At 40.6% G+C, this 19,522-nt stretch overlaps 2 protein-coding genes across 2 annotated transcripts in view; both read left to right on the forward strand.

Annotated features, from left to right (window-relative positions):
• The window catches only part of PTGER2 (prostaglandin E receptor 2), a 449,149-nt gene that overhangs the window by 156,670 nt on the left and 272,957 nt on the right, over positions 1-19,522 (forward strand). The window lies entirely within an intron of this gene.
• PSMC6 (proteasome 26S subunit, ATPase 6) lies at positions 681-15,207 on the forward strand. Its single transcript, XM_063290533.1, has 14 exons — positions 681-838; positions 5,597-5,676; positions 6,496-6,535; positions 6,741-6,793; positions 7,834-7,901; positions 9,680-9,794; positions 10,571-10,658; positions 11,795-11,856; positions 11,942-12,065; positions 12,525-12,586; positions 13,172-13,292; positions 13,393-13,473; positions 14,118-14,189; positions 14,726-15,207. Exons 1-14 carry the CDS (start codon positions 754-756, stop codon positions 14,842-14,844), a joined length of 1,170 nt encoding a protein of 389 aa, XP_063146603.1. The 5' UTR covers positions 681-753; the 3' UTR covers positions 14,845-15,207.

Consider the following 19,522-nt stretch of genomic DNA (forward strand, 5'->3'; position numbering starts at 1 on the left):
GTTAAAGCAATGGTGTTCCCCGTAGTAACCTATGGCTGCGAGAGCTGGACCATAAGGAAGGCTGAGCGAAGGAAGATCGATGCTTTTGAACTGTGGCGTTGGAGGAAAATTCTGAGAGTGCCTTGGACTGCAAGAAGATCCAACCAGTCCATCCTCCAGGAAATAAAGCCAGACTGCTCACTTGAGAGAATGGTATTAAAGGCAAAACTGAAATACTTTGGCCACATAATGAGAAGACAGGACACCCTGGAGAAGATGCTGATGCTAGGGAGAGTGGAGGGCAAAAGGAAGAGGGGCCGACCAAGGGCAAGGTGGATGGATGATATTCTAGAGGTGACGGACTCGTCCCTGGGGGAGCTGGGGGTGTTGATGACCGACAGGAAGCTCTGGCGTGGGCTGGTCCATGAAGTCACGAAGAGTCGGAAGTGACTAAACGAATAAACAACAACCATAATCTATATGCTTAATTTCCTATATTTCCCCCACTGATAGGTGAACTGTCTTAAATCTAAATCGTTTATCGGTATCGTATTACATGAACATGGGCCAACTCAGTTTATTACACCAAATGTGCATACGTGTGGGTTTCTTTCCTTTCCCTCCAAGTCAGCAGGGGGCGCTCTGGCAGAAGCAAAAATTCTAGGATCCGGAAGGAGGAAGGCCTGAAAGGAAGCAGCTTCTCCGGCTTGGGTCGTCATTCCCGGCGTCCTTTGCGTATCTCCACCGGCACAGCTCGGCTTTAGTCTCATCATCATGGCGGAGCCGAGAGATAAGGCGCTGCAAGATTATCGCAAGAAATTGCTGGAGCACAAGGAGATCGATGGGCGCCTCAAGGAGCGTGAGTGACTGCTCGGTGGCGGAGAAGGGAGCCTGGTCTCCACGCTTCCCCCTGGTTCCATCCCTCTCTCGGGGTCCTAGAAGAACCATATAAGAATACCTTATATCAGACAGGGTGGGAGAGACGCGTTGGGGTGAAAGTCGTTCTCTTTTCCCGCATGATATTCAGATTTTTTTCAGTCCGATCCTGTGCATGTTTACTTAGGGACATTTGCTCCTTGCCGTCAGTGGAACTGTGACCCTCAGATAAATAGATACAGGATTGGGAGGGCACATTGGTCAGCGAATTTCATTTTAATTATTACATTTATGTCCTGCCATTCCTTCAGTAGTATATGTGGCATTCCTTCTTCCATTTTTGTCCCCCACAGTAACAATCCAGTGAAGAAGGTTAGGCTGAGGAGTCATTGGACTGACAAGACTCTTTCATGAACTTCCATGGCTGTGAATGCATTTAAATCCTATTTCAGCACAAAATATATATGGATGAGAAATGCTGGTTGGGTTTTAGTGTAGTATGTTGTGTAGTCATAATAGCTTGAAAATCATGGTTCATGGTTTAATAGATTTGTGAATCCAGAGAATTGTGGTTCGTTCAACAAACCATTATTAAACCACGTGTTTGAAATATTTGAACCCATCTGTAAAAGGTTTATTTTTAAAAAAAATACTGTTAACAAATGAACAAGGTACAAGTAACAAGTAAGCAAGCACTGATAATGTTACCTAGTCAGGTAATGAAATGTCTGCAAGCAAACAACCAAGCTCAGAGAGCATCAAGGACTCCTCAGAACAAGTAAGGGTCCAATTTTGTTTCCTTAATCTTAAAGGAACATTTTTATTCGTTCATTCGCTTCCGACTCTTCATGATTTCATGGACCAGCCCACGCCAGAGCTTCCTGTCGGTCATCAACACCCCCAGCTCCCCCAGGGACAAGTCCGTCACCTCTAGAATATCATCCATCCACCTTGCCCTTGGTTGACCCCTCTTCCTTTTGCCCTCCACTCTCCCTAGCATCAGCATCTTCTCCAGGGTGTCCTGTCTTCTCATTATGTGGCCAAAGTATTTCAGTTTTGCCTTTAATATTGTTCCCTCAAGTGCAAAGGAACATAAGAAATGAAAAATGAGAAAGACAAAAGGGAAAGGGGAGATAACTGAGATTCATGTGTGGAACAAGAACAAGTCACCCTGTTTGTTCGGCTTCCTCATTCTGCACGTATTCCCTCCAGATATAGATGTACTGTGCAGTACACTTAGACAACTGCTTAGAAAAGGGCTCTGCCAAATAAATTGTGGCAACAGAAACCAAGGCACTGATGTCCATACTTTATGTTTTTTTCCATTTTTCCACTTTACTGTATTTTATAACAAGATTACAAAAAAATAAAATACAGTACAAAAGGTAAATAAACAATGAAATACTAAAGACGGTTAATGAGCTAAAAAAAACTAAACAGAATGAAGAATAGAAACCTCTCATCAAAATAAAAGAACCCAAATAAAATTTTAAAAACCAATACCAAGTATCTAAAAATATGTAGTAAGCGTGTGGAAATGTGTGTGTATACAGAATACAGAAATGTATGTGTATGCAGAATAAATTATCTTGAGGTGACTGGCAGCAGGTGCCAGTAAGCCTCCTTACCTACCTGCAGCAACCTCACCCCTCATGCATATTTTACATAGGAAAAAGTTGAGATGTAGCAAAATTTGGAGAAAATGAGACGGTCAAGTAGGTTGCAACCCTGTATAGAATCATACACAATCATAGAACGTAAGGATTAGAAGGTACCATGGAGATAATCTTGTCCTTCTCTCTGCCCAGTACTGGAATCAAGTACTATGATTTTTGTCTATCATTGTTGAACCAGTGCTATATCCATCAAATGGTAGCATAGTTCTGCTCAAATTTTGTCATCATTTTCATCACTGTCATCACTTGCATGAGAGACTTTGTTGAATGCTTTGTTGAAGTCAAGGCATACTATGTCCACTGCATCCCTGTGGTCAACTAAACTAGTTGCTGTATCAAAAAATATTAGGTTGATTTGGCATGATTTAGTCTTGATAACCCCATGCTTGGTTCCTGTCAAGCAAGACATTCCTTTCTAAATGCTTACAAACCAAGTTCTTAATAATTTGTTCCAGAGTTTTGCCCAGGTTGATTAGCCAGCTTGTTGATTAGCTGGGTTATCATGTTTTCTCTATTTATTATTACAAATGCTTTTATGTCACTTCAGTCACCCAACTCTAAAACATACAATACATAATAATTGTTCAAAAATTATCAAATAGGTGAAATAATAAGTACTAATATAAATTCTGCTTAATCATAATAACACCAAAGCAGCCGGAATCATCCCAACTCAGGCACATCTCTCATTCTTGACTCAGCCCCCAAATACACCCATGTTTTAAATTTCCTGAGTGCTAGGAATGAAGATGCAGTTCTTATTTCTGGTGGGAGAATATTCCACAGGAGAGAAACTCCAGCAGAGAATCCTGATCTCCATGTTTCCTCATTTCACACCTCGTTTCTTGAGGTGGGGTGTGTGTGTACTCACAGCAAACACACTCTAAAGGCATGTTTTGGACAGATAGATTGTCACCAGCACTTTGAATTGCACGAGTTATTCCAGCGGGAGCTGACAGTCCAGAAGCAACCCAAATTGAGCATCAGCTCTTGCTGGGGAGCAGAATCCCATCCAGAACTAAAATTGGTATTGTTCAGACTCAGTCGGTTTTCAAATCCACAGCCACTCTGTCTTGCTAGGGGTGAGTTTCAACCTGTTTCTCCCCATCCAGAGCCTTATAGCATTCAGACACCGAGACAAGACTTTTGCTGCATCGTCTGGACTACTCCCAGAATGGTAGAGATGTGTAATTAGGCATCACTGGTATAATGATGATACTGAACCCCAAACTGTCTGATGACTTCACCCAGTACATAGACAGAAATGGTTGAGCCTTGAGCTACCCCATACTGGGGTGCCTGAGGGCTAGACCCTTCCTTCCTAAAACAAATTGACTGGAACTGCCCACTGCCTACTTAGAAAGGAACTGAACCACCGAAGAACAGCAGCCCCAATTCTCAACCCTTATAGCCAGTCCAGAAGGAGATCATGGTTGAAGGTATCAAAGGCTTCCAAAGATCTAGTAGGGTCACACCTCTCCTCTCTAAGCTTCCCTTAAAAAGATAGGACCAATGCCTTTTTCTGATCCATGAGCACTGTGTCCATCCTCCATGATTTCTGAAAGATGACAGAAAGGAGCTTCTGAAATGACATCTGTGAACTTCTTCAAGAATTTTGGATACAATTGGCTTTTGAACTTAAATTCAGTTATGGTAAATCAGGTGCTCCCTAAACATCCCTTTACCAACCTTGGATTACCACTCCCTTCTTGGGTCAATTATTCTCCTTAGATTTGCATGGGGAGAAGACAAGTAAAGTAGAAGCTGAGCAGTTCTGTCCTCTTCTTGTCATCTGCCATACCATCTTCTCTTACTGGTGGGCCCACTCCTCCTATTTTCTTTATTTAACTACTGACACAGCCAAAAAAGCCCTTTTTATTGCTTTCAACTTCTCTTGCAAGCCTAAATTCTTTTTGTTCTTTATCTTTCTGCAGATAATACCTACTTGCTGGTATACCTCCTCAGAGATTGCACCCATGTTCCATTTCCAGCAGTAGTTTTTTGGCTAGTGGATCCTTCCACAGCAGTTTCCTAAGCTGCTTCCCATTCTTTTCTTCTCATTGAAATGGTGTCCAGTTGCACTTCCAGTATTTTATTTTGGAGAAATTCTTAACTGTCTTGTGCTCCCTTTGACTAGAGGATTTATTTTCATGGGATCTCACTCAGTAGTACTTTCTAAAGCTTGTTGAAATTAGCTCTCCTGAAATCTAGTATGTATGTATGACTATAATCCCAAATTCTCTTCTGCAGTATCTTGAACTCCAAGATTACATAGCTGCTGCTTCCCATGGTTCCTACTATTTTTACCTCTTCAACTAGCTCTTATATGTTCATTAGGGTCAAACATAGGAAAGCCAATCCCCTTGTCATTTTCTAGTTGTCTAGAAATGTTAAACCTTTTAATATAATTTAATTATTATTAAATTTGTATGCTGCCGAAGTCGCAATGACTGTGCAGCAACCTACTGCTACAGATATGAGCAGAATGTCATTTATTGGCACAAGCATGAACTCTCTACAGGAAATAACATGAAAGAGAAAAGGCTGAGTTGTTTAATTTTAACTGCAAGGTTTAAAAAAAATACAGGGAACTTTTAGAAATGATGTCTGCACATATTTGGAGTCATTTAAGTGATATCGTTCATTCTACCATCCAAGGATTTCACCCCTCCATTCTGGTGCATGAGCAAGGCCAAGCTTGTTCCCCCTCTTTAGCATCTCCGAGTATGCATTAAAAAACAGTGTAAGCAATTCCTTTAAAATGGGTTTAAAACAAGTGAGTTTGAGAAAAATACTCCTTTCTGCTTCCTGGTAAGGATAAGAGGCTGCCCTGAATATACCACTTGGCTTTCTATTGTATACGATAGGTATATGTTTATCAAACAAACATATGGAAAGCACTTTTAATGTGCTATACAGTGAAGGTTCAAGAATAAAATTTTACATCTCCTTAATTTTCTTTTTCCCTCTGAGGATAGAAGTGGAAGAACAGATAGTATCAACTATTAGCATACATTGTATGAGTTTTACCTGAAAGTTTTTTCAGCAGTGTTCTTGTATTTTAGTAAGGGAACAGCTGAAGGAGCTTACCAAGCAGTATGAAAAATCAGAAAATGACCTCAAGGCTCTACAAAGTGTTGGACAGGTGAGAGTCTGTGCAGTCACAATGTTCAGTGAATAAGCCCTTGTTTAATGTGAGAAAGCAAACTTTCTGAGAATAGAGATTGGCCTTTTGTTAAGGGACAAATGTCAACTTTGTGTGTTTTTAATGGGTCCCTCCCAGAGTTCAAGGAGGAGTTCTTAGCTGTTCATGGGAGATCTGAATTACAGTAAAGAAATCTTTGTTTATTTATTAAAAGGCATATGCATAAATGTCAAATAAATTGGTAGACAAGCAGACATTTAATAATAGTTGATTATTTCCTTAGCCATAACAATTCTTCTCTTAGACTCTCTCTGATATGAGCTTAGGGTGAAACCTTAATTGGGCTTCCTGATTTCAGTGGAGCCAGCTTCTGTTCACGTTCAGGAACCGCTGCAGAATTAAAATAGTGTTTGTTCCTGATAAACGACTAGACTCGCACATTCTCCAAAAATTTTATTGCCTTAAACAGAGTAACAAATGATATCCTATTCCCAAATGATACCCACCTTTGTGGATAATGCACAAAGCTTGTCAAGTTATTTTGGCATCCCAGTTAGAAAATAGGCCAAAGGTCTTTCTCTCCCCCTATCAATAGAAATTAAATAATTATAAATTAACTAACACTTTGTTGCCTTTTCACAACACTGAGATCTGCTGCTTGAGGCAGCCACCTCATTCTGTTTAATGATAGTCCTGTGTATGGTGGTCATCAACAGCACCCTGGATTTGTATCAAGAGCAACTGATCTCATTATGCCTTCCAGGAATTCAGATAGGCAGGGTTCCTAACAGTATATTTTTCCATTTTTTAAAAAAACAGATTGTTGGTGAGGTTCTCAAACAATTAACAGAAGAGAAATGTAAGTATACGATGCCGTTTTATTAATTTTCTTTAAAATATCAAAATTAAAATAATTACTGGATTTGACGTATGAGTACCATAGCTATGTACCATAGCTATAATGGCACATAAGTGCTGTTTAAAAAAAATTCTGATGATTTCTTTTGTCATTCAAATTGTGGTTGGATAACATGCTCTCATCTGCTTTTCTTTGCTACTTCTAGTCATTGTCAAAGCAACAAATGGACCAAGATATGTAGTCGGCTGTCGTCGTCAGGTGAGTACAGGTAGTCCTCACTTACTGACCATTCATTCAGTGACTGAAGTTACAACAGTGCTGAAAAAATAACTTTACTGCCCATTTGACTTTCGCAGCGTCCTCAGTCATGCAATCTCCATTACAGTCAGTATGCATTGCCCTGTGCCTGACCTGTGAGCTTGGGGAGAGGGACTGCAAGAAAGTAATCTGTTTGCTGTTCTACACATCGAAAGCAATGTGATCATGCCGATAGCCCAGGGCTAGGAGCCACAGGCATGCCTCTCAGACAGTACTCTCTTGAAATCTCCTTCTCTCCAATCTCTCTGCTCTGCGAGTGGGGGGGAAGAAAAAAGCAAGTGATTTCTGTAGGCAATCTCTCCTTTGCCTGATTCTTTCCCACTGCCAGCATGATCACATTGCTTTCAACCTATACAAGACAGTAAGCAGGCACTTGAGCATTCCAAAGGAGGGGGAGTGGTTAGGAGGGAAACAGAAGCAGAAGGTGTGAAATTTACTGGTCTTGTCACTTTCCAGGCAGAATGCACAGTGGCAGTCTCAGGATTTCCCACTTAGCAACTGCTTCACTTAGTGGCGGAATTGCCAGTCCCAGTTAGGACTGTTAAGCAAGGACTACCTGTATCTTGTTTTTGAATGTTTATGGGTCGGTGGCTCAAAATAGAATTTAAAGTTGTAGATGTGCTTAGGTGGCACATAAACGTGGAGTTGTATAACTCCCAGTGGAAAATGCCTAATCTATTTCTGTGGGCACAGGCTGGACTTGTGAGAATTGGCCAGTCTGCGTCCAGCCACTGTGGGAAAAAATTAATCACCTTTGTGTGAACAGCACATTTTCAACTTTGATTGTTGTTTGTTATTATTTGAATGGGCTTTGTTGTGCTTTTATTCATTATCAGGCATGTTCCTTTGAATATATTTTTGTGTCCTCCCTCCTGCCCGCAAAAACCGAGTATAGATAATACCAAATAAATATTCTGTGTTGAATACATGTTCGACATAATGCTGCTGCAGATTTAGTAATTGCCTCTCTCTGCCTCCAGCTTGATAAAAGCAAATTGAAGCCTGGGACGAGAGTTGCACTGGATATGACCACCTTAACAATTATGAGGTAAAATCTTGCCATCGTGTGTTTAGACTGGAGGGGAGAGAAATTGAAAGGATGGAAAAAGCACGTAGTAAAGCAGTGTTTCTCAACCTTGGCAACTTTAAGATGTGGGGACTCTGACTCCCAGAATTCCCAGCCAGTATTAGCTGGCTGGGGAATTCTGGGAGTCGGAGTCCCCACATCTTAAAATTGCAAAAGTTGAGAAACACTGATCTAGAAGGATTGCATAAGAAATGGATCTGAAACAAACAAGCATCTAGAACAGACCCTGGAAAACTGAGGCTCCAGGCATTGCTGGACTACAACTTCCAGCATCCTTTACTATTGAGTTTGCTGACTAGGACTACTGGAGGTTGTAATTCAGCAATATCTGGCTGGGGAATTTGGGGAGTTGGGGTCCACATAGCTTAAAGTCACTGAGGTTGAGAAACCCTGTAGTAAAGTTAAAATTTATCATAGAAGTATTTAATGAACATAAATAGTTTATAAAGATGCTTGGATCTTTAAATCTTAAAAGTATGTGGTCCTCCAGATGCTACTGAATTAAGTCATCCAGCATCCCTCACCAAGGCCAAGATGTCTAGGGCTGCTGGGACATGCGGTTCAGTATTATCTGGGATGGTACACATTCTCCAATCATGTTTAAGTATCCACCTTACTTCTTCTTTCAAGCCTATCATACTATTCATGGAGAAACTGAGCAGAGAATTCCTAATTAAGGGGTAATTAAAATCTGGCAGCTGTGGTTGAGGTTCTTCTTACAACGTTGAATGTTTCAAGTCGATCAAAACATTTCTGTATACTGGTCTCCTTTGACATCTTGATTGGTCCCACCAGTCAGAACCTGAAATCCAAACATTCTTGTTGCTAAAGCATAATATTTTGGAATACTACACTGGAGTAAAACTGGAATAAAAATAAATGGGCTTTTCTGGAACAGTGGTGAAGCAGAATGATATGGAGCTTTTTATTCATTGTTTGTGTTTCTTATATAGCAAGGTTGTTAGCAGAGAAGCCAGAGCTTAGGGCTAACTTTCAGAGGTAGCTTATACTGTTGTTATGGGACTGAAATGCAAGGCTGAAATCCCTGGTTGACAGCAAGCCAGCATTCCATTAAGCTACCTGTTAAGAGTAAGAAGTTTGACATGCTTTACAGAGTTGTTCTGTAGATTATGAAGGTACAGAAATGTACATGCTTTAAGTGGTTTCATTTGCATGTAATACTAAAACCAGTAATGTAATGCTATGTTCATAAGCAGGAAAGAAACATGCAAAATTTGGTTTTCCCCTTTCCATATCCTCCATCAGGTCAACTCGGAGGAGGAATAAATCAGAATTCAGTTTTGCTTTAGTAAGTTCCTGGATTGTCATCAGTTAACCAAATGTTTTGTTTTATAATCTGATTTGATACTGGATTTTGGCTGATTTATCAGTTGGTAGAAGTTTACATATAAATCAGGAATGATGATTTAAAAGAATGATCAGCCAAGAACCTATTAAACAGAAACTGAATTCTCATCCATCCCTTTCTTCATTATGCAGGAGGGAGGGGGAGGAGGAAACATGAGCTGAAAGCTTGGGATTCTTCCTATTTGTGCAAGTAGTGTGTAAACAACAGTTTCACGCTGCTTTTTGAACCAACCTTCTAAAAGACCATTATAGAACTTAGTAACTTATTTGTCTTCACCAGGTGAGGGAAATTTGGTTGGAAATTACTTTTTTAAAAAATCACTGTTGCAGAATCAACTGATCTGATAACTGGAATTGCTTCACTTATTTAGATATTTACCAAGAGAAGTTGATCCACTTGTTTACAACATGTCTCATGAAGATCCTGGAGATGTATCTTATTCTGAGATTGGTGGATTGTCAGAACAAATCAGAGAACTAAGAGAGGTACATGTCCATTTCTTGTACCAGTCTGTATATTGCTTGTTGTTTATTCGTTTAGTCGCTTCCGACTCTTCGTGACTTCATGGACCAGCCCACGCCAGAGCTTCCTGTCGGTCGTCAACACCCCCAGCTCCCCCAGGGACGAGTCCGTCACCTCTAGAATATCATCCATCCACCTTGCCCTTGGTCGGCCCCTCTTCCTTTTGCCCTCCACTCTCCCCAGCATCAGCATCTTCTGCAGGCTGTCCTGTCTTCTCATTATGTGGCCAAAGTATTTCAGTTTTGCCTTTAATACCATTCCCTCAAGTGAGCAGTCTGGCTTTATTTCCTGGAGGATGGACTGGTTTGATCTTCTTGCAGTCCAAGGCACTCTCAGAATTTTCCTCCAACACCACAGTTCAAAAGCATCAATCTTCCTTCGCTCAGCCTTCCTTACGGTCCAGCTCTCGCAGCCATATGTTACTACAGGGAACACCATTGCTTTAACTATGCGGGCCTTTGTTGTCAGTGTGATGTCTCTGCTCTTAACTATTAGTTATGGCTAAACTACTTGTATCTTTGTAGCAGGAAAAACATTTGAATCTGTGGTGTAGGTTATATGCCCATGGCAGAATTTCAGGAAAATACATAAATGGAACTACTTCAGTTTTAAAGTTTAAAACTAGGAGCTTTAACCAAACTACACAATGCACTGGGATTGCATTGTTTTAATGCATAAGTTTGCATCTTTTAATGCATAAAGAATTGCTTGAGCACGAAACAGCTTTCCCTCTTTGCAGGTTATAGAGTTACCACTGACAAATCCAGAATTATTCCAACGCGTGGGGATTATACCTCCCAAAGGGTGCTTGCTGTATGGCCCCCCAGGTAGGCTCACTTTAGTAAATTTTTATGGTTGCCTCATACACCTGAGCAAAGAGGTACATCATGTGGGATACTTCCTGTCAGACCAGACCAATTGCACATTCTTTGCTGATGTGCAAGTAGATGTTTTCTGTGCTATCAAGTTCAGGTGTAAGATTACAAGTACTGAGAAGATCCTGAAGGATGAAAGGCAGAATTAACCTGATGTGTCACTAGAATCTTTGGCATAAATTCTCAGTTGCCCCCCTTCCCCTATACATACTGTATACAATTTCATAAAGAAAGATACTAACCTGATCCGGTACAGAATGTAGTAAACTGTGAGGATGTTGATTCTGTGTAGAAGCCCCATAGTCTGCTTATTGCAAGCATATGGCCATATCCCTTTATTTCTGAATTAGGATTTCTCTAAAAAACTGAAATTGGCTTATGGCAGATACCAAAGGAAAACAAGATTGAAATAGAGATGATTGAATACTGAAGCTTTTTGTTGCAAATATTTTATTTTAGATATTTGGGTATTTAGGATTGTTTTGGTCCTGTACAGTTGTGCATATTTTAGAGCTTTTAAAATCCTTTTTGGAAAAATGGTTTTCTCATTTCTAAGTCATTTCTAATGTTTAATAACATATTTTTGCCTCATGAGAAAGGCAGCGAGAAAGCCCCAACAAAAATGGGGCTTTCCGGGTTAACCGCCCAGAGTCCCTTCAGTGGGAGCAGATGGGCAGTGACAAATTTGATAAATACATAAAATAAATAAATGTCATCCCAGATTGAGAGAATAGGATTTTCTTAATTCTGCTGAGAATTTTACAAACCTAGGTTTTCTTGTTCCTGGCTCATATTTCATGACAGCAAGAGTGCCATCCCTAGCAGAAATTGCTAGTTTGTAAATTTTAATTGAGTAAAAGGGGAAATTTGTTAAAACCATGGGGAATAATCATATTAATTGTAGGTAATTACAGTGGTCTCATCCACTTTATAAGTGCAGCCCCAATATGCCACCAAGGGATGAAGTCTGGCCCTTGACCTAGGAGGGTCTGTGCACTGTAGTGCTTCACCATGTAACTTCAACTGTATGTCTGTCACATTGATGCTTTACTTCTTGAATCCTCTTTGGTATATATTCTTCACTTCAGGAACAGGGAAAACTCTCCTGGCGAGAGCTGTTGCCAGTCAGCTGGACTGCAATTTCCTAAAGGTAAAATAATGGTTTACTGCTGAACTCTTAAACCAAACTTGTTTGACTTTCAGGCACCACTCAAAGTATTTGTAACTTTTCACAGGTTGTGTCCAGTTCCATTGTAGACAAATACATTGGGGAAAGTGCTCGGCTGATCAGAGAAATGTTCAACTATGCCAGGGACCATCAGCCCTGTATCATCTTCATGGATGAAATTGATGCTATTGGTAAGGCTGCAGACTTCTTAAAATCTGAGTGTGTGTCGAGTTTTGCTTTTTTGTTGGCTTCTCAAAGAACTACTGTGATCCTGCAGCTTAAAGACTGGGCAGGGAAAGAGCATTTAGCAGGAGTCGGGAATGAAGGATGTCAACGATGTAACTTTGTTCATCTTACTGTGCCAAAGTTCTGTGGCACCTGAAGTCTAATATGTTATTACAGTATGCTGTGCGCAGCCATCCTGGAACATAACTGAGTGGAACCAATTGCAATTAAAACTGATTTATTCTTGGGCCAATGCCTTCTAAACGTTAATGTCTACATAAGTCAGCTGTCATCAGACATTCTTTTGAAATACCGGGTATCATTTTGGTGGCTCCTTATCTTTGGCTGTATTCTAAATTAATACCTTATGTCGAATGTTCTATTTGAGTGAGAGACTTACTGCCTTTCCATGCTCTTTTCTTCAGGTGGTCGCCGCTTTTCTGAGGGGACTTCAGCTGACAGAGAAATTCAGAGAACTTTAATGGAGGTAAAACATACATTTATTGGGCCTGGCGTCCTTCAAACGCTAGTTTTAGGCAGGCAGCCAAAATGTGAAGCCATATTGTGATTAGTTTGATTTTGGCATACCATATTGTGTGATCCCGGCTATTGTGCTCTGACTTTTTATTCAGGAATCTGCCAATGGTGGTTTTATATTGTTCAGATATATAAATGGAGATATGATTAAGTAATTAAAAACAAAACTATACAAAAGTTGGGCTTTGTATCTTACAAGAGGAAAGCTTTTTCTTTACTTCATATATCAGAGCTTCATATGATGAATGGCCTTTATATAAAGTTCCTACTGAGTGAGTCCTCTGGCTATGAGGAACAAGCTCATATTTCCATATTTACAAAGACTGTAACTTTCATAGATGCTCTTTCTAACTGAGAGTTTAAATTCTCATGGATTCTAAGGTGGTGTCTTGGGATCTCAAATCCCGTGTTTCTGAAATGTGAAATGTGACAGATGCTGTCAATACGTTTCCCAACTGTCTTGTTGGAATCAGCTACTCAGTGGAAACATACCAAAGTTCACTAAACGCCTATGTTTTCTTGCAATATTTTTCAGTTACTGAATCAGATGGATGGATTTGATACTTTGCACAGAGTCAAAATGATCATGGCTACAAATAGACCAGATACCCTAGATCCAGCATTGTTGCGACCAGGAAGATTGGACAGGAAGATTCGTGAGTAAACCTTTCAGTGTGTCAGTATAAGCCTTTGCCTTTGTTTCACTGGCAACCAAAATTGGTAACTGAAAAAAACAAACAAACTCTTTTCATCTAGATATTGATTTGCCAAATGAACAAGCTAGGTTAGACATACTGAAAATCCACGCGGGACCTATAACTAAACATGGAGAAATAGGTAAGTTCCAAAGACTTCATGTTTGCATCTTAAGCCATTGTGTTTCACACCGTTCCTGTTCAGGTACATCAGTATTTAATGCAACTGACTGTGAATTTTAGACTGTTTGGGGTAGAAATTGTCAATCATAAAATAGCTTTTTAAAGTGTAATCCTTGCTTTTTTCTGAGAAGTTCACGTATGGTATTTATTTATTTTATATAATTTGCTTTTCCTCCTGGAGGTTTCGAACAGCATAATCTATGAAATCAGCCCTATTTGGGGTTGGAGCTTAGCAATTTAGAAATGCTCCATGGTTTGGCCCTGCTTCCAGAGTTGCATTCACCTTACTTAGGGAAATAGTACACTTCAAAACAGCCTATTGCAATTATGCTCTGTGTGGGGAGTTTTGAAGAAGGTCTGGATTCTTCAACTAGTTCAAAATACTGTTCCCAGATTATTGTATAGGTCTAGAATTGCAGTACTTCGGTCAGCATCAGAAGCCTTGATTTTAGTTCCTCGCCTCCACTGAAGCTTGATAGGTAGTGAAAAGATCCAGGGATTCTTTGGCATTTCGAAGCAGGAAAATTAGCTCTCATCTTTATAACAGGTACTGCTTGTGGTTCACAGTTCTGATTAACCTAGCAATTTGACTCTTACTATTAGACTATGAAGCTATCGTGAAGCTTTCTGATGGATTTAATGGTGCTGACCTAAGGAATGTCTGTACTGAAGCAGGTAAGGAGATGAGAGACTACAGTCCTGCTTTCTGTTCTCTGTAGTTCTTAGTTTAACACAGAGCGCAGAGGAGTGTTCCAAGGGCTGCTTGTGGCCTCCAAGCCTCTCTTGTGTGGCTGCCAGTGCATGCCCGCACACACCCACACACCCAGTGGGTGAGACTTTTTTGTATTTCTTGGGCTTTGAGTGGTTTTGAGGGCTAAAATAGGTACGTTAAACTGCAGGTTCACCCTTTCAAACTCTTAAAAGCCCCTCCCAAGATGAGTTCTGATCCTACCCACTTTTGGGAAGCAGTCCTCAACTTGCCGTGCAAAGCCTGGTGTGGCACTCCAAAGTTAAATCAGGGATGTGGAATCATTTAAAATAAGCCTTACTTGACACACAAAACATTTCTGTGAAATGAGGAGCAGTTTTATGCGGTTGTTACAGCTCCATCTCCTGTGGTTCACAAAGGGAACCTTGCATATTGTGCGGAGTCTGGTTTCAGGCCCTGCTGTTTCCAATAAATGCATGTTTCTCGCACTGTCTTTTTGCAGGCATGTTTGCTATTCGTGCTGATCATGACTTTGTAGTTCAGGAAGACTTCATGAAGGCAGTTAGAAAAGTTGCAGATTCCAAGAAGCTGGAGTCGAAGTTGGATTACAAACCAGTCTAACTGCTACTACATGGTTGATGGATGACTATGACTGCTGCATGGGAAATGTGGGGGCTTCCTAGGTAAAATGAGAAACAGACTATCCCTTGATTGTGTTATTATTGCAAGTCTATGTATTAATGCTGGCAATTAGCCATTTGTTAATATTAGGTATGAGTCTGCTGCAAGAAGCTTTGTGGCACTCTGAAAACAAGATGGTTTTCAACCCCACATAAGTGCAGTGTAAAATCTGCTTTCAGATAGTGACTTTATCAAATGTACTATATTGGTTTCATCTGGCAGATTTGAAGATGGCATGTTTGTTTTATATCATTTATTATTTTTTCTTCTTTGAAACAGTAAAATACATCTTGTTTAAATCAAGTTTGTTAATTGGTTCCTCAGTGTCCTATAAGGTAGAAGGAACATCCCTAATTCTCACCAAGAGAGTTGGATTCTCAGAGAGTTACAGCCAGGTTTATTGCAAGGAAAAGGGGGTTGGGTTACAGAATCTGGGAAACTGAACATGTGTGTACTTTAGTCCTTTTGTCAGCAAGTGCATTAAGGTAGGGCCCTCTTTCTACTAATCTCTTGATTTAAAGGAAGGTGAGATACAAACAGAATGTCCACATGTTCTTGTTCTGCGCTGTTTTGCAAACATCCTTCTCATTTCCCAGCTCAGAGGAATCTATTTACAGTTCTGTTCAGATAAGAAGGGGATTTTTCAGATAACTGGATACTCCGAGAAAAGTGCTGCCAACTGATCTTTCCTAACATTTTGACCTGAAACCAAACAGAAGGGCTCACATGACACACTAAGACACGAAGAAACCACATTGTGGCTTAATGTACTACATAAGTTCTGTCCATTGTAAAGTATGTAAACCTAATCCTAACGAATTGTATTAATGCATTAGTATGAAATAGGAATTGGGTCTATGATTTGAAAGATCATAGTTAGGGAAGTATGTTGAATGTCACCCAAGGACAGACCAATAATGAATATGTACATTGACTTTCCTTAATCTGATATCTTCATGATGTTTTGAACTGCAGCAGTTTTGAAGCCTGAAAGAAATACCTGGATTTGTATTTGTGCTACATCATGGGTTCTTTAATTGTGCTTTATTGAATAAACCACAATTAGCCAGATTCATGCAACATACTAAATCATAAACCAGTTTATAAACTATAATGGCTGGGTTCATACAGCATGATATCTATTGCAATGTGTTATAGTCATCTTTGGTCTAGCAAATTATATGACATGGCCATCTAATGATGGCAAAACAGGAAGATGCCTAGGAAGCATTTTTGTACCAATTTTTTTAACTGTTTCCAAACAGAGTTAGTGTTCATACAGTTGAAGTCCGATCAGCCTTCTCCAGAGAAGACAGCTGGTAAAATACTCCTACCATTAATGCTTCCTGCTCCTCCATCATTCATAACATGCCTGGAAAAATCTAGTAGATGGGCTTTGGTTCCCTGAGGGAAAAACTGCAGTCCTCTCTGATGTGATGGGTCACAGTCTACACCTATGTAAAAATCTTCACAGACTCTAAGAGACCAATAGGCACCAGGAACCATACCAATAGGACACTTAAGAACTTACACAAATCCCACCACAAAGCTGTTCAATGCCCACACACATTTTTGTTACAAATATGGGGAGGGGACACGTGAGCCTGCAAGCTCTGCATAGCTGACCCATACCTAAGCAAAACCTGTCTGGCCAAAATGGAGTCTGCAAATAAGGCTTATCAATGGGCCACCTTTCCTCTGGCTGATAATCATCTAGGGCCTAACAATTAGACAACAATTAGCACAGCTCTAATGTTGGCAAACACCAGAAATGAAATAACTAGCTGCCGTACAGAAAACAGCAGCACAAGCAAGCAGCAAAGCTCTAGACAACATGAGGGTGACACACTAAACAAATGGTTAATGGTTGGTAATTTATGGCAGTCTGGAATTTGCAGTGCTGTGGATGGCTAGGATTCAGTCTGTGAGCCACAAGGTGACCTATGTTTACTGCCATTAATGCATGGAAATGGATGATTAGCTGGGGGAAAAGAAGCAAGAAGCATAATACAGCACCGTGATACCTTGAAGCAGGGGTATGTATGCACTGAGTATTTTCAGTAAGTACTGCATATTTGAATAAGGGACAAATTGACATTCCCACTATTTTAACCATATTCACTTCCCCTTGATTGGGCCACATATGGTCCCTGAAATTTCCCTAAATTCAGTCTGCAGCCCCTGACCAGGGTTACCAGATACCTGAACAGGAGGGCATGGACAACTGGAAAGGAGGACACACTAACTTTAAATTTCTTGACATCTGTGATAAGTTACAGCAAAAAAATGTACTTAGGCCTACATGTACAGTATATGAAATTTTTCCAATGTCAGACTAGTTTTCCAACTGCAATGTTTTTCCAACAAATCTTTATTTTCAAGAACATATGCTAGCAATAATATAGAATTGATGATGCGCTTTTCAAATTTCACCCTATAAAAGTATGAATCATGTGATCTACAGACCACAGTGATCACAGATTTGAAGGGGCTGCATTGAAGCCAGTTGCTGGAATCAGGAAATAAAATGAAAATCTAGGCTGTCTAGTCTGTTGATGGACAAGGGAAAGAAAGATAATTTACAAGATCATAATACACACAAAAGTTTGAATGATTACTGTTGTGAAAACTCAAAAAGCCAGACAGTATTTGATTTTAAGTCTATGCCTGCTCGATGGAGGACATGAGGATAAAAAGGACAACATGTCCTCCTTTTGCTGGCTGTCTGGTAACCCTACCATGGACCCAAGTTGTATACCTGTGAGGTAGGGTCCATGCTTAATTTCTGAAATTAACGGCTTGGTTGGAGATGTAACAAGGAATGCTGACCCTCCTGGAATCTTTATGCATCAACTAATCAAAGGGTGCAGCATTAATTCTGCTGGAAAGGGGAAGTTGGGCTGAAGTTAGTTTGTCCAAGAACAACATCAGCCTTCCTCAATACAGTATCCTACAATATCAAGAATCCTTCCATTGGGGGGGGTGATGGGAGTTACATTCCACAATACCTGTAATGCTGGTCAAAGGCCATAGTAGAGAAATACAAGTCAGGAGCAGAAATATTGCAACAAGGATAACTGTTTTGGCATTTGGCTTCTGTACACCACCACACTGAAGTTGAAAGGAAACACACCCAGATGGGAGCAAAGTCAGGACTTTCAGCTGTAATTCAAGGGGTTTGACAAAAGTGGGGCACTAACCATTCAGGAAGTACAGCCAGTGGCATTAACCATTCAGAAAGTACAGCCAGTGTCATATGCACACCCCCATCATTGGTGGCTCATAAGTAATGGAACCAATGGCTGACAAGCAGCTGCATGGCCAGGTGTGGCCCGTTTCCTGGGTTCCCCATGACCAATCAAGCAGATAAAAGGCCTGGAGGTGGTTCTGAATGTTACATTTGCATTTGGTAGCTGTTCGCTGGAACTTTCAACATGAGGTCCAAAGAGGGGTCCGTGCGAGTGAAGGAGGCCATTGTTAGGCTGAGAAAACAAAATAAACCCATCAGATAGCAAAAACATTGGGAGTGGCCAGTACAACAGTTTGGCACATCCTGAAAAAGAAGGAATTAACTGGCAAGCTCAGCAACAGCAAAAGGCCTGGAAGACCACAGAAAACTCAAGTGGATGACTGCAGAATTCTACTCATGGTGAAGAGGAACCCTTTCACAACATCTAGCCAGGTCAAGAACACTCTTGAGGAGGTAGGCATGTCACTGTCAACATCTACAGTCAAGAGGTGGCTTTATGAACTAAATACAGAGGCTTCACAACCAGGTGCAAACCACTGGTAACGCTCAAGAACAGAAAGGCCAGATTAGACTTTGCCAGCAAACACCTAAAAAAGCCTGCTCGGTTCTGGAATAAGATTCTTTAGACTGATGAAACCAAGATTAACTTGCACCAGAATGATGGGAAGAGAAAAGTATGGAGAAGGAAAGGAACAGCTCATGATCCAAAGCATACCACATCATCTGTCAAACATGGTGGAGGCAGTGTTATGGCATGGGCATGTATGGCTGCCAATGGAACCAGGTCGCTGGTGTTTATTGATGACCTGACTGCTGATAAAAGCATCAGGATGAATTCTGAAGTGTATAGGGCTATACTTTCTGCTCAGATTCAGCCACATGCTGCCAAACTGATAGGACGCCGCTTTATATTGCAGATGGATAATGATCTAAAACATATAGCAAAAGCTACCCAAGAGTTTCTCAAGGCAAAAAAAATGGGATGTTCTTCAACGGCCAAGTCAGTCACCTGATCTCAACCCAATAGAGCATGCTTTTCACTTACTGAAGACAAGACTGAAGGCAGAAGGACCCACAAACAAGCAGCAGCTGAAGGCAGCTGCAGTAAAGGCCTGGCAAAGCATCTCGAGGGAGGAAACTCAGCATTTGGTCATGTCCATGGGTTCCAGACTTCAGGCATGGGTTCCAGACTTCAGGCAGTCATCGACTGCAAAGGATTTTCATCCAGGTATTAAAGGCAATCCTTATGTTTGCAGTGATGTTGGTTTGTTCCATTACTTATGAGCCACCAAGGATGGTGTGTATGCCACTGGCTGTACTTTCTGAATGGTTAGTGTTCCACTTTTGTCAAACCCCTTGAATTACAGC

The sequence above is a fragment of the Candoia aspera genome, chromosome 1 (assembly GCF_035149785.1).
Source record: "Candoia aspera isolate rCanAsp1 chromosome 1, rCanAsp1.hap2, whole genome shotgun sequence".
In the NCBI taxonomy this organism is placed as follows: Eukaryota; Metazoa; Chordata; class Lepidosauria; order Squamata; family Boidae; genus Candoia; species Candoia aspera.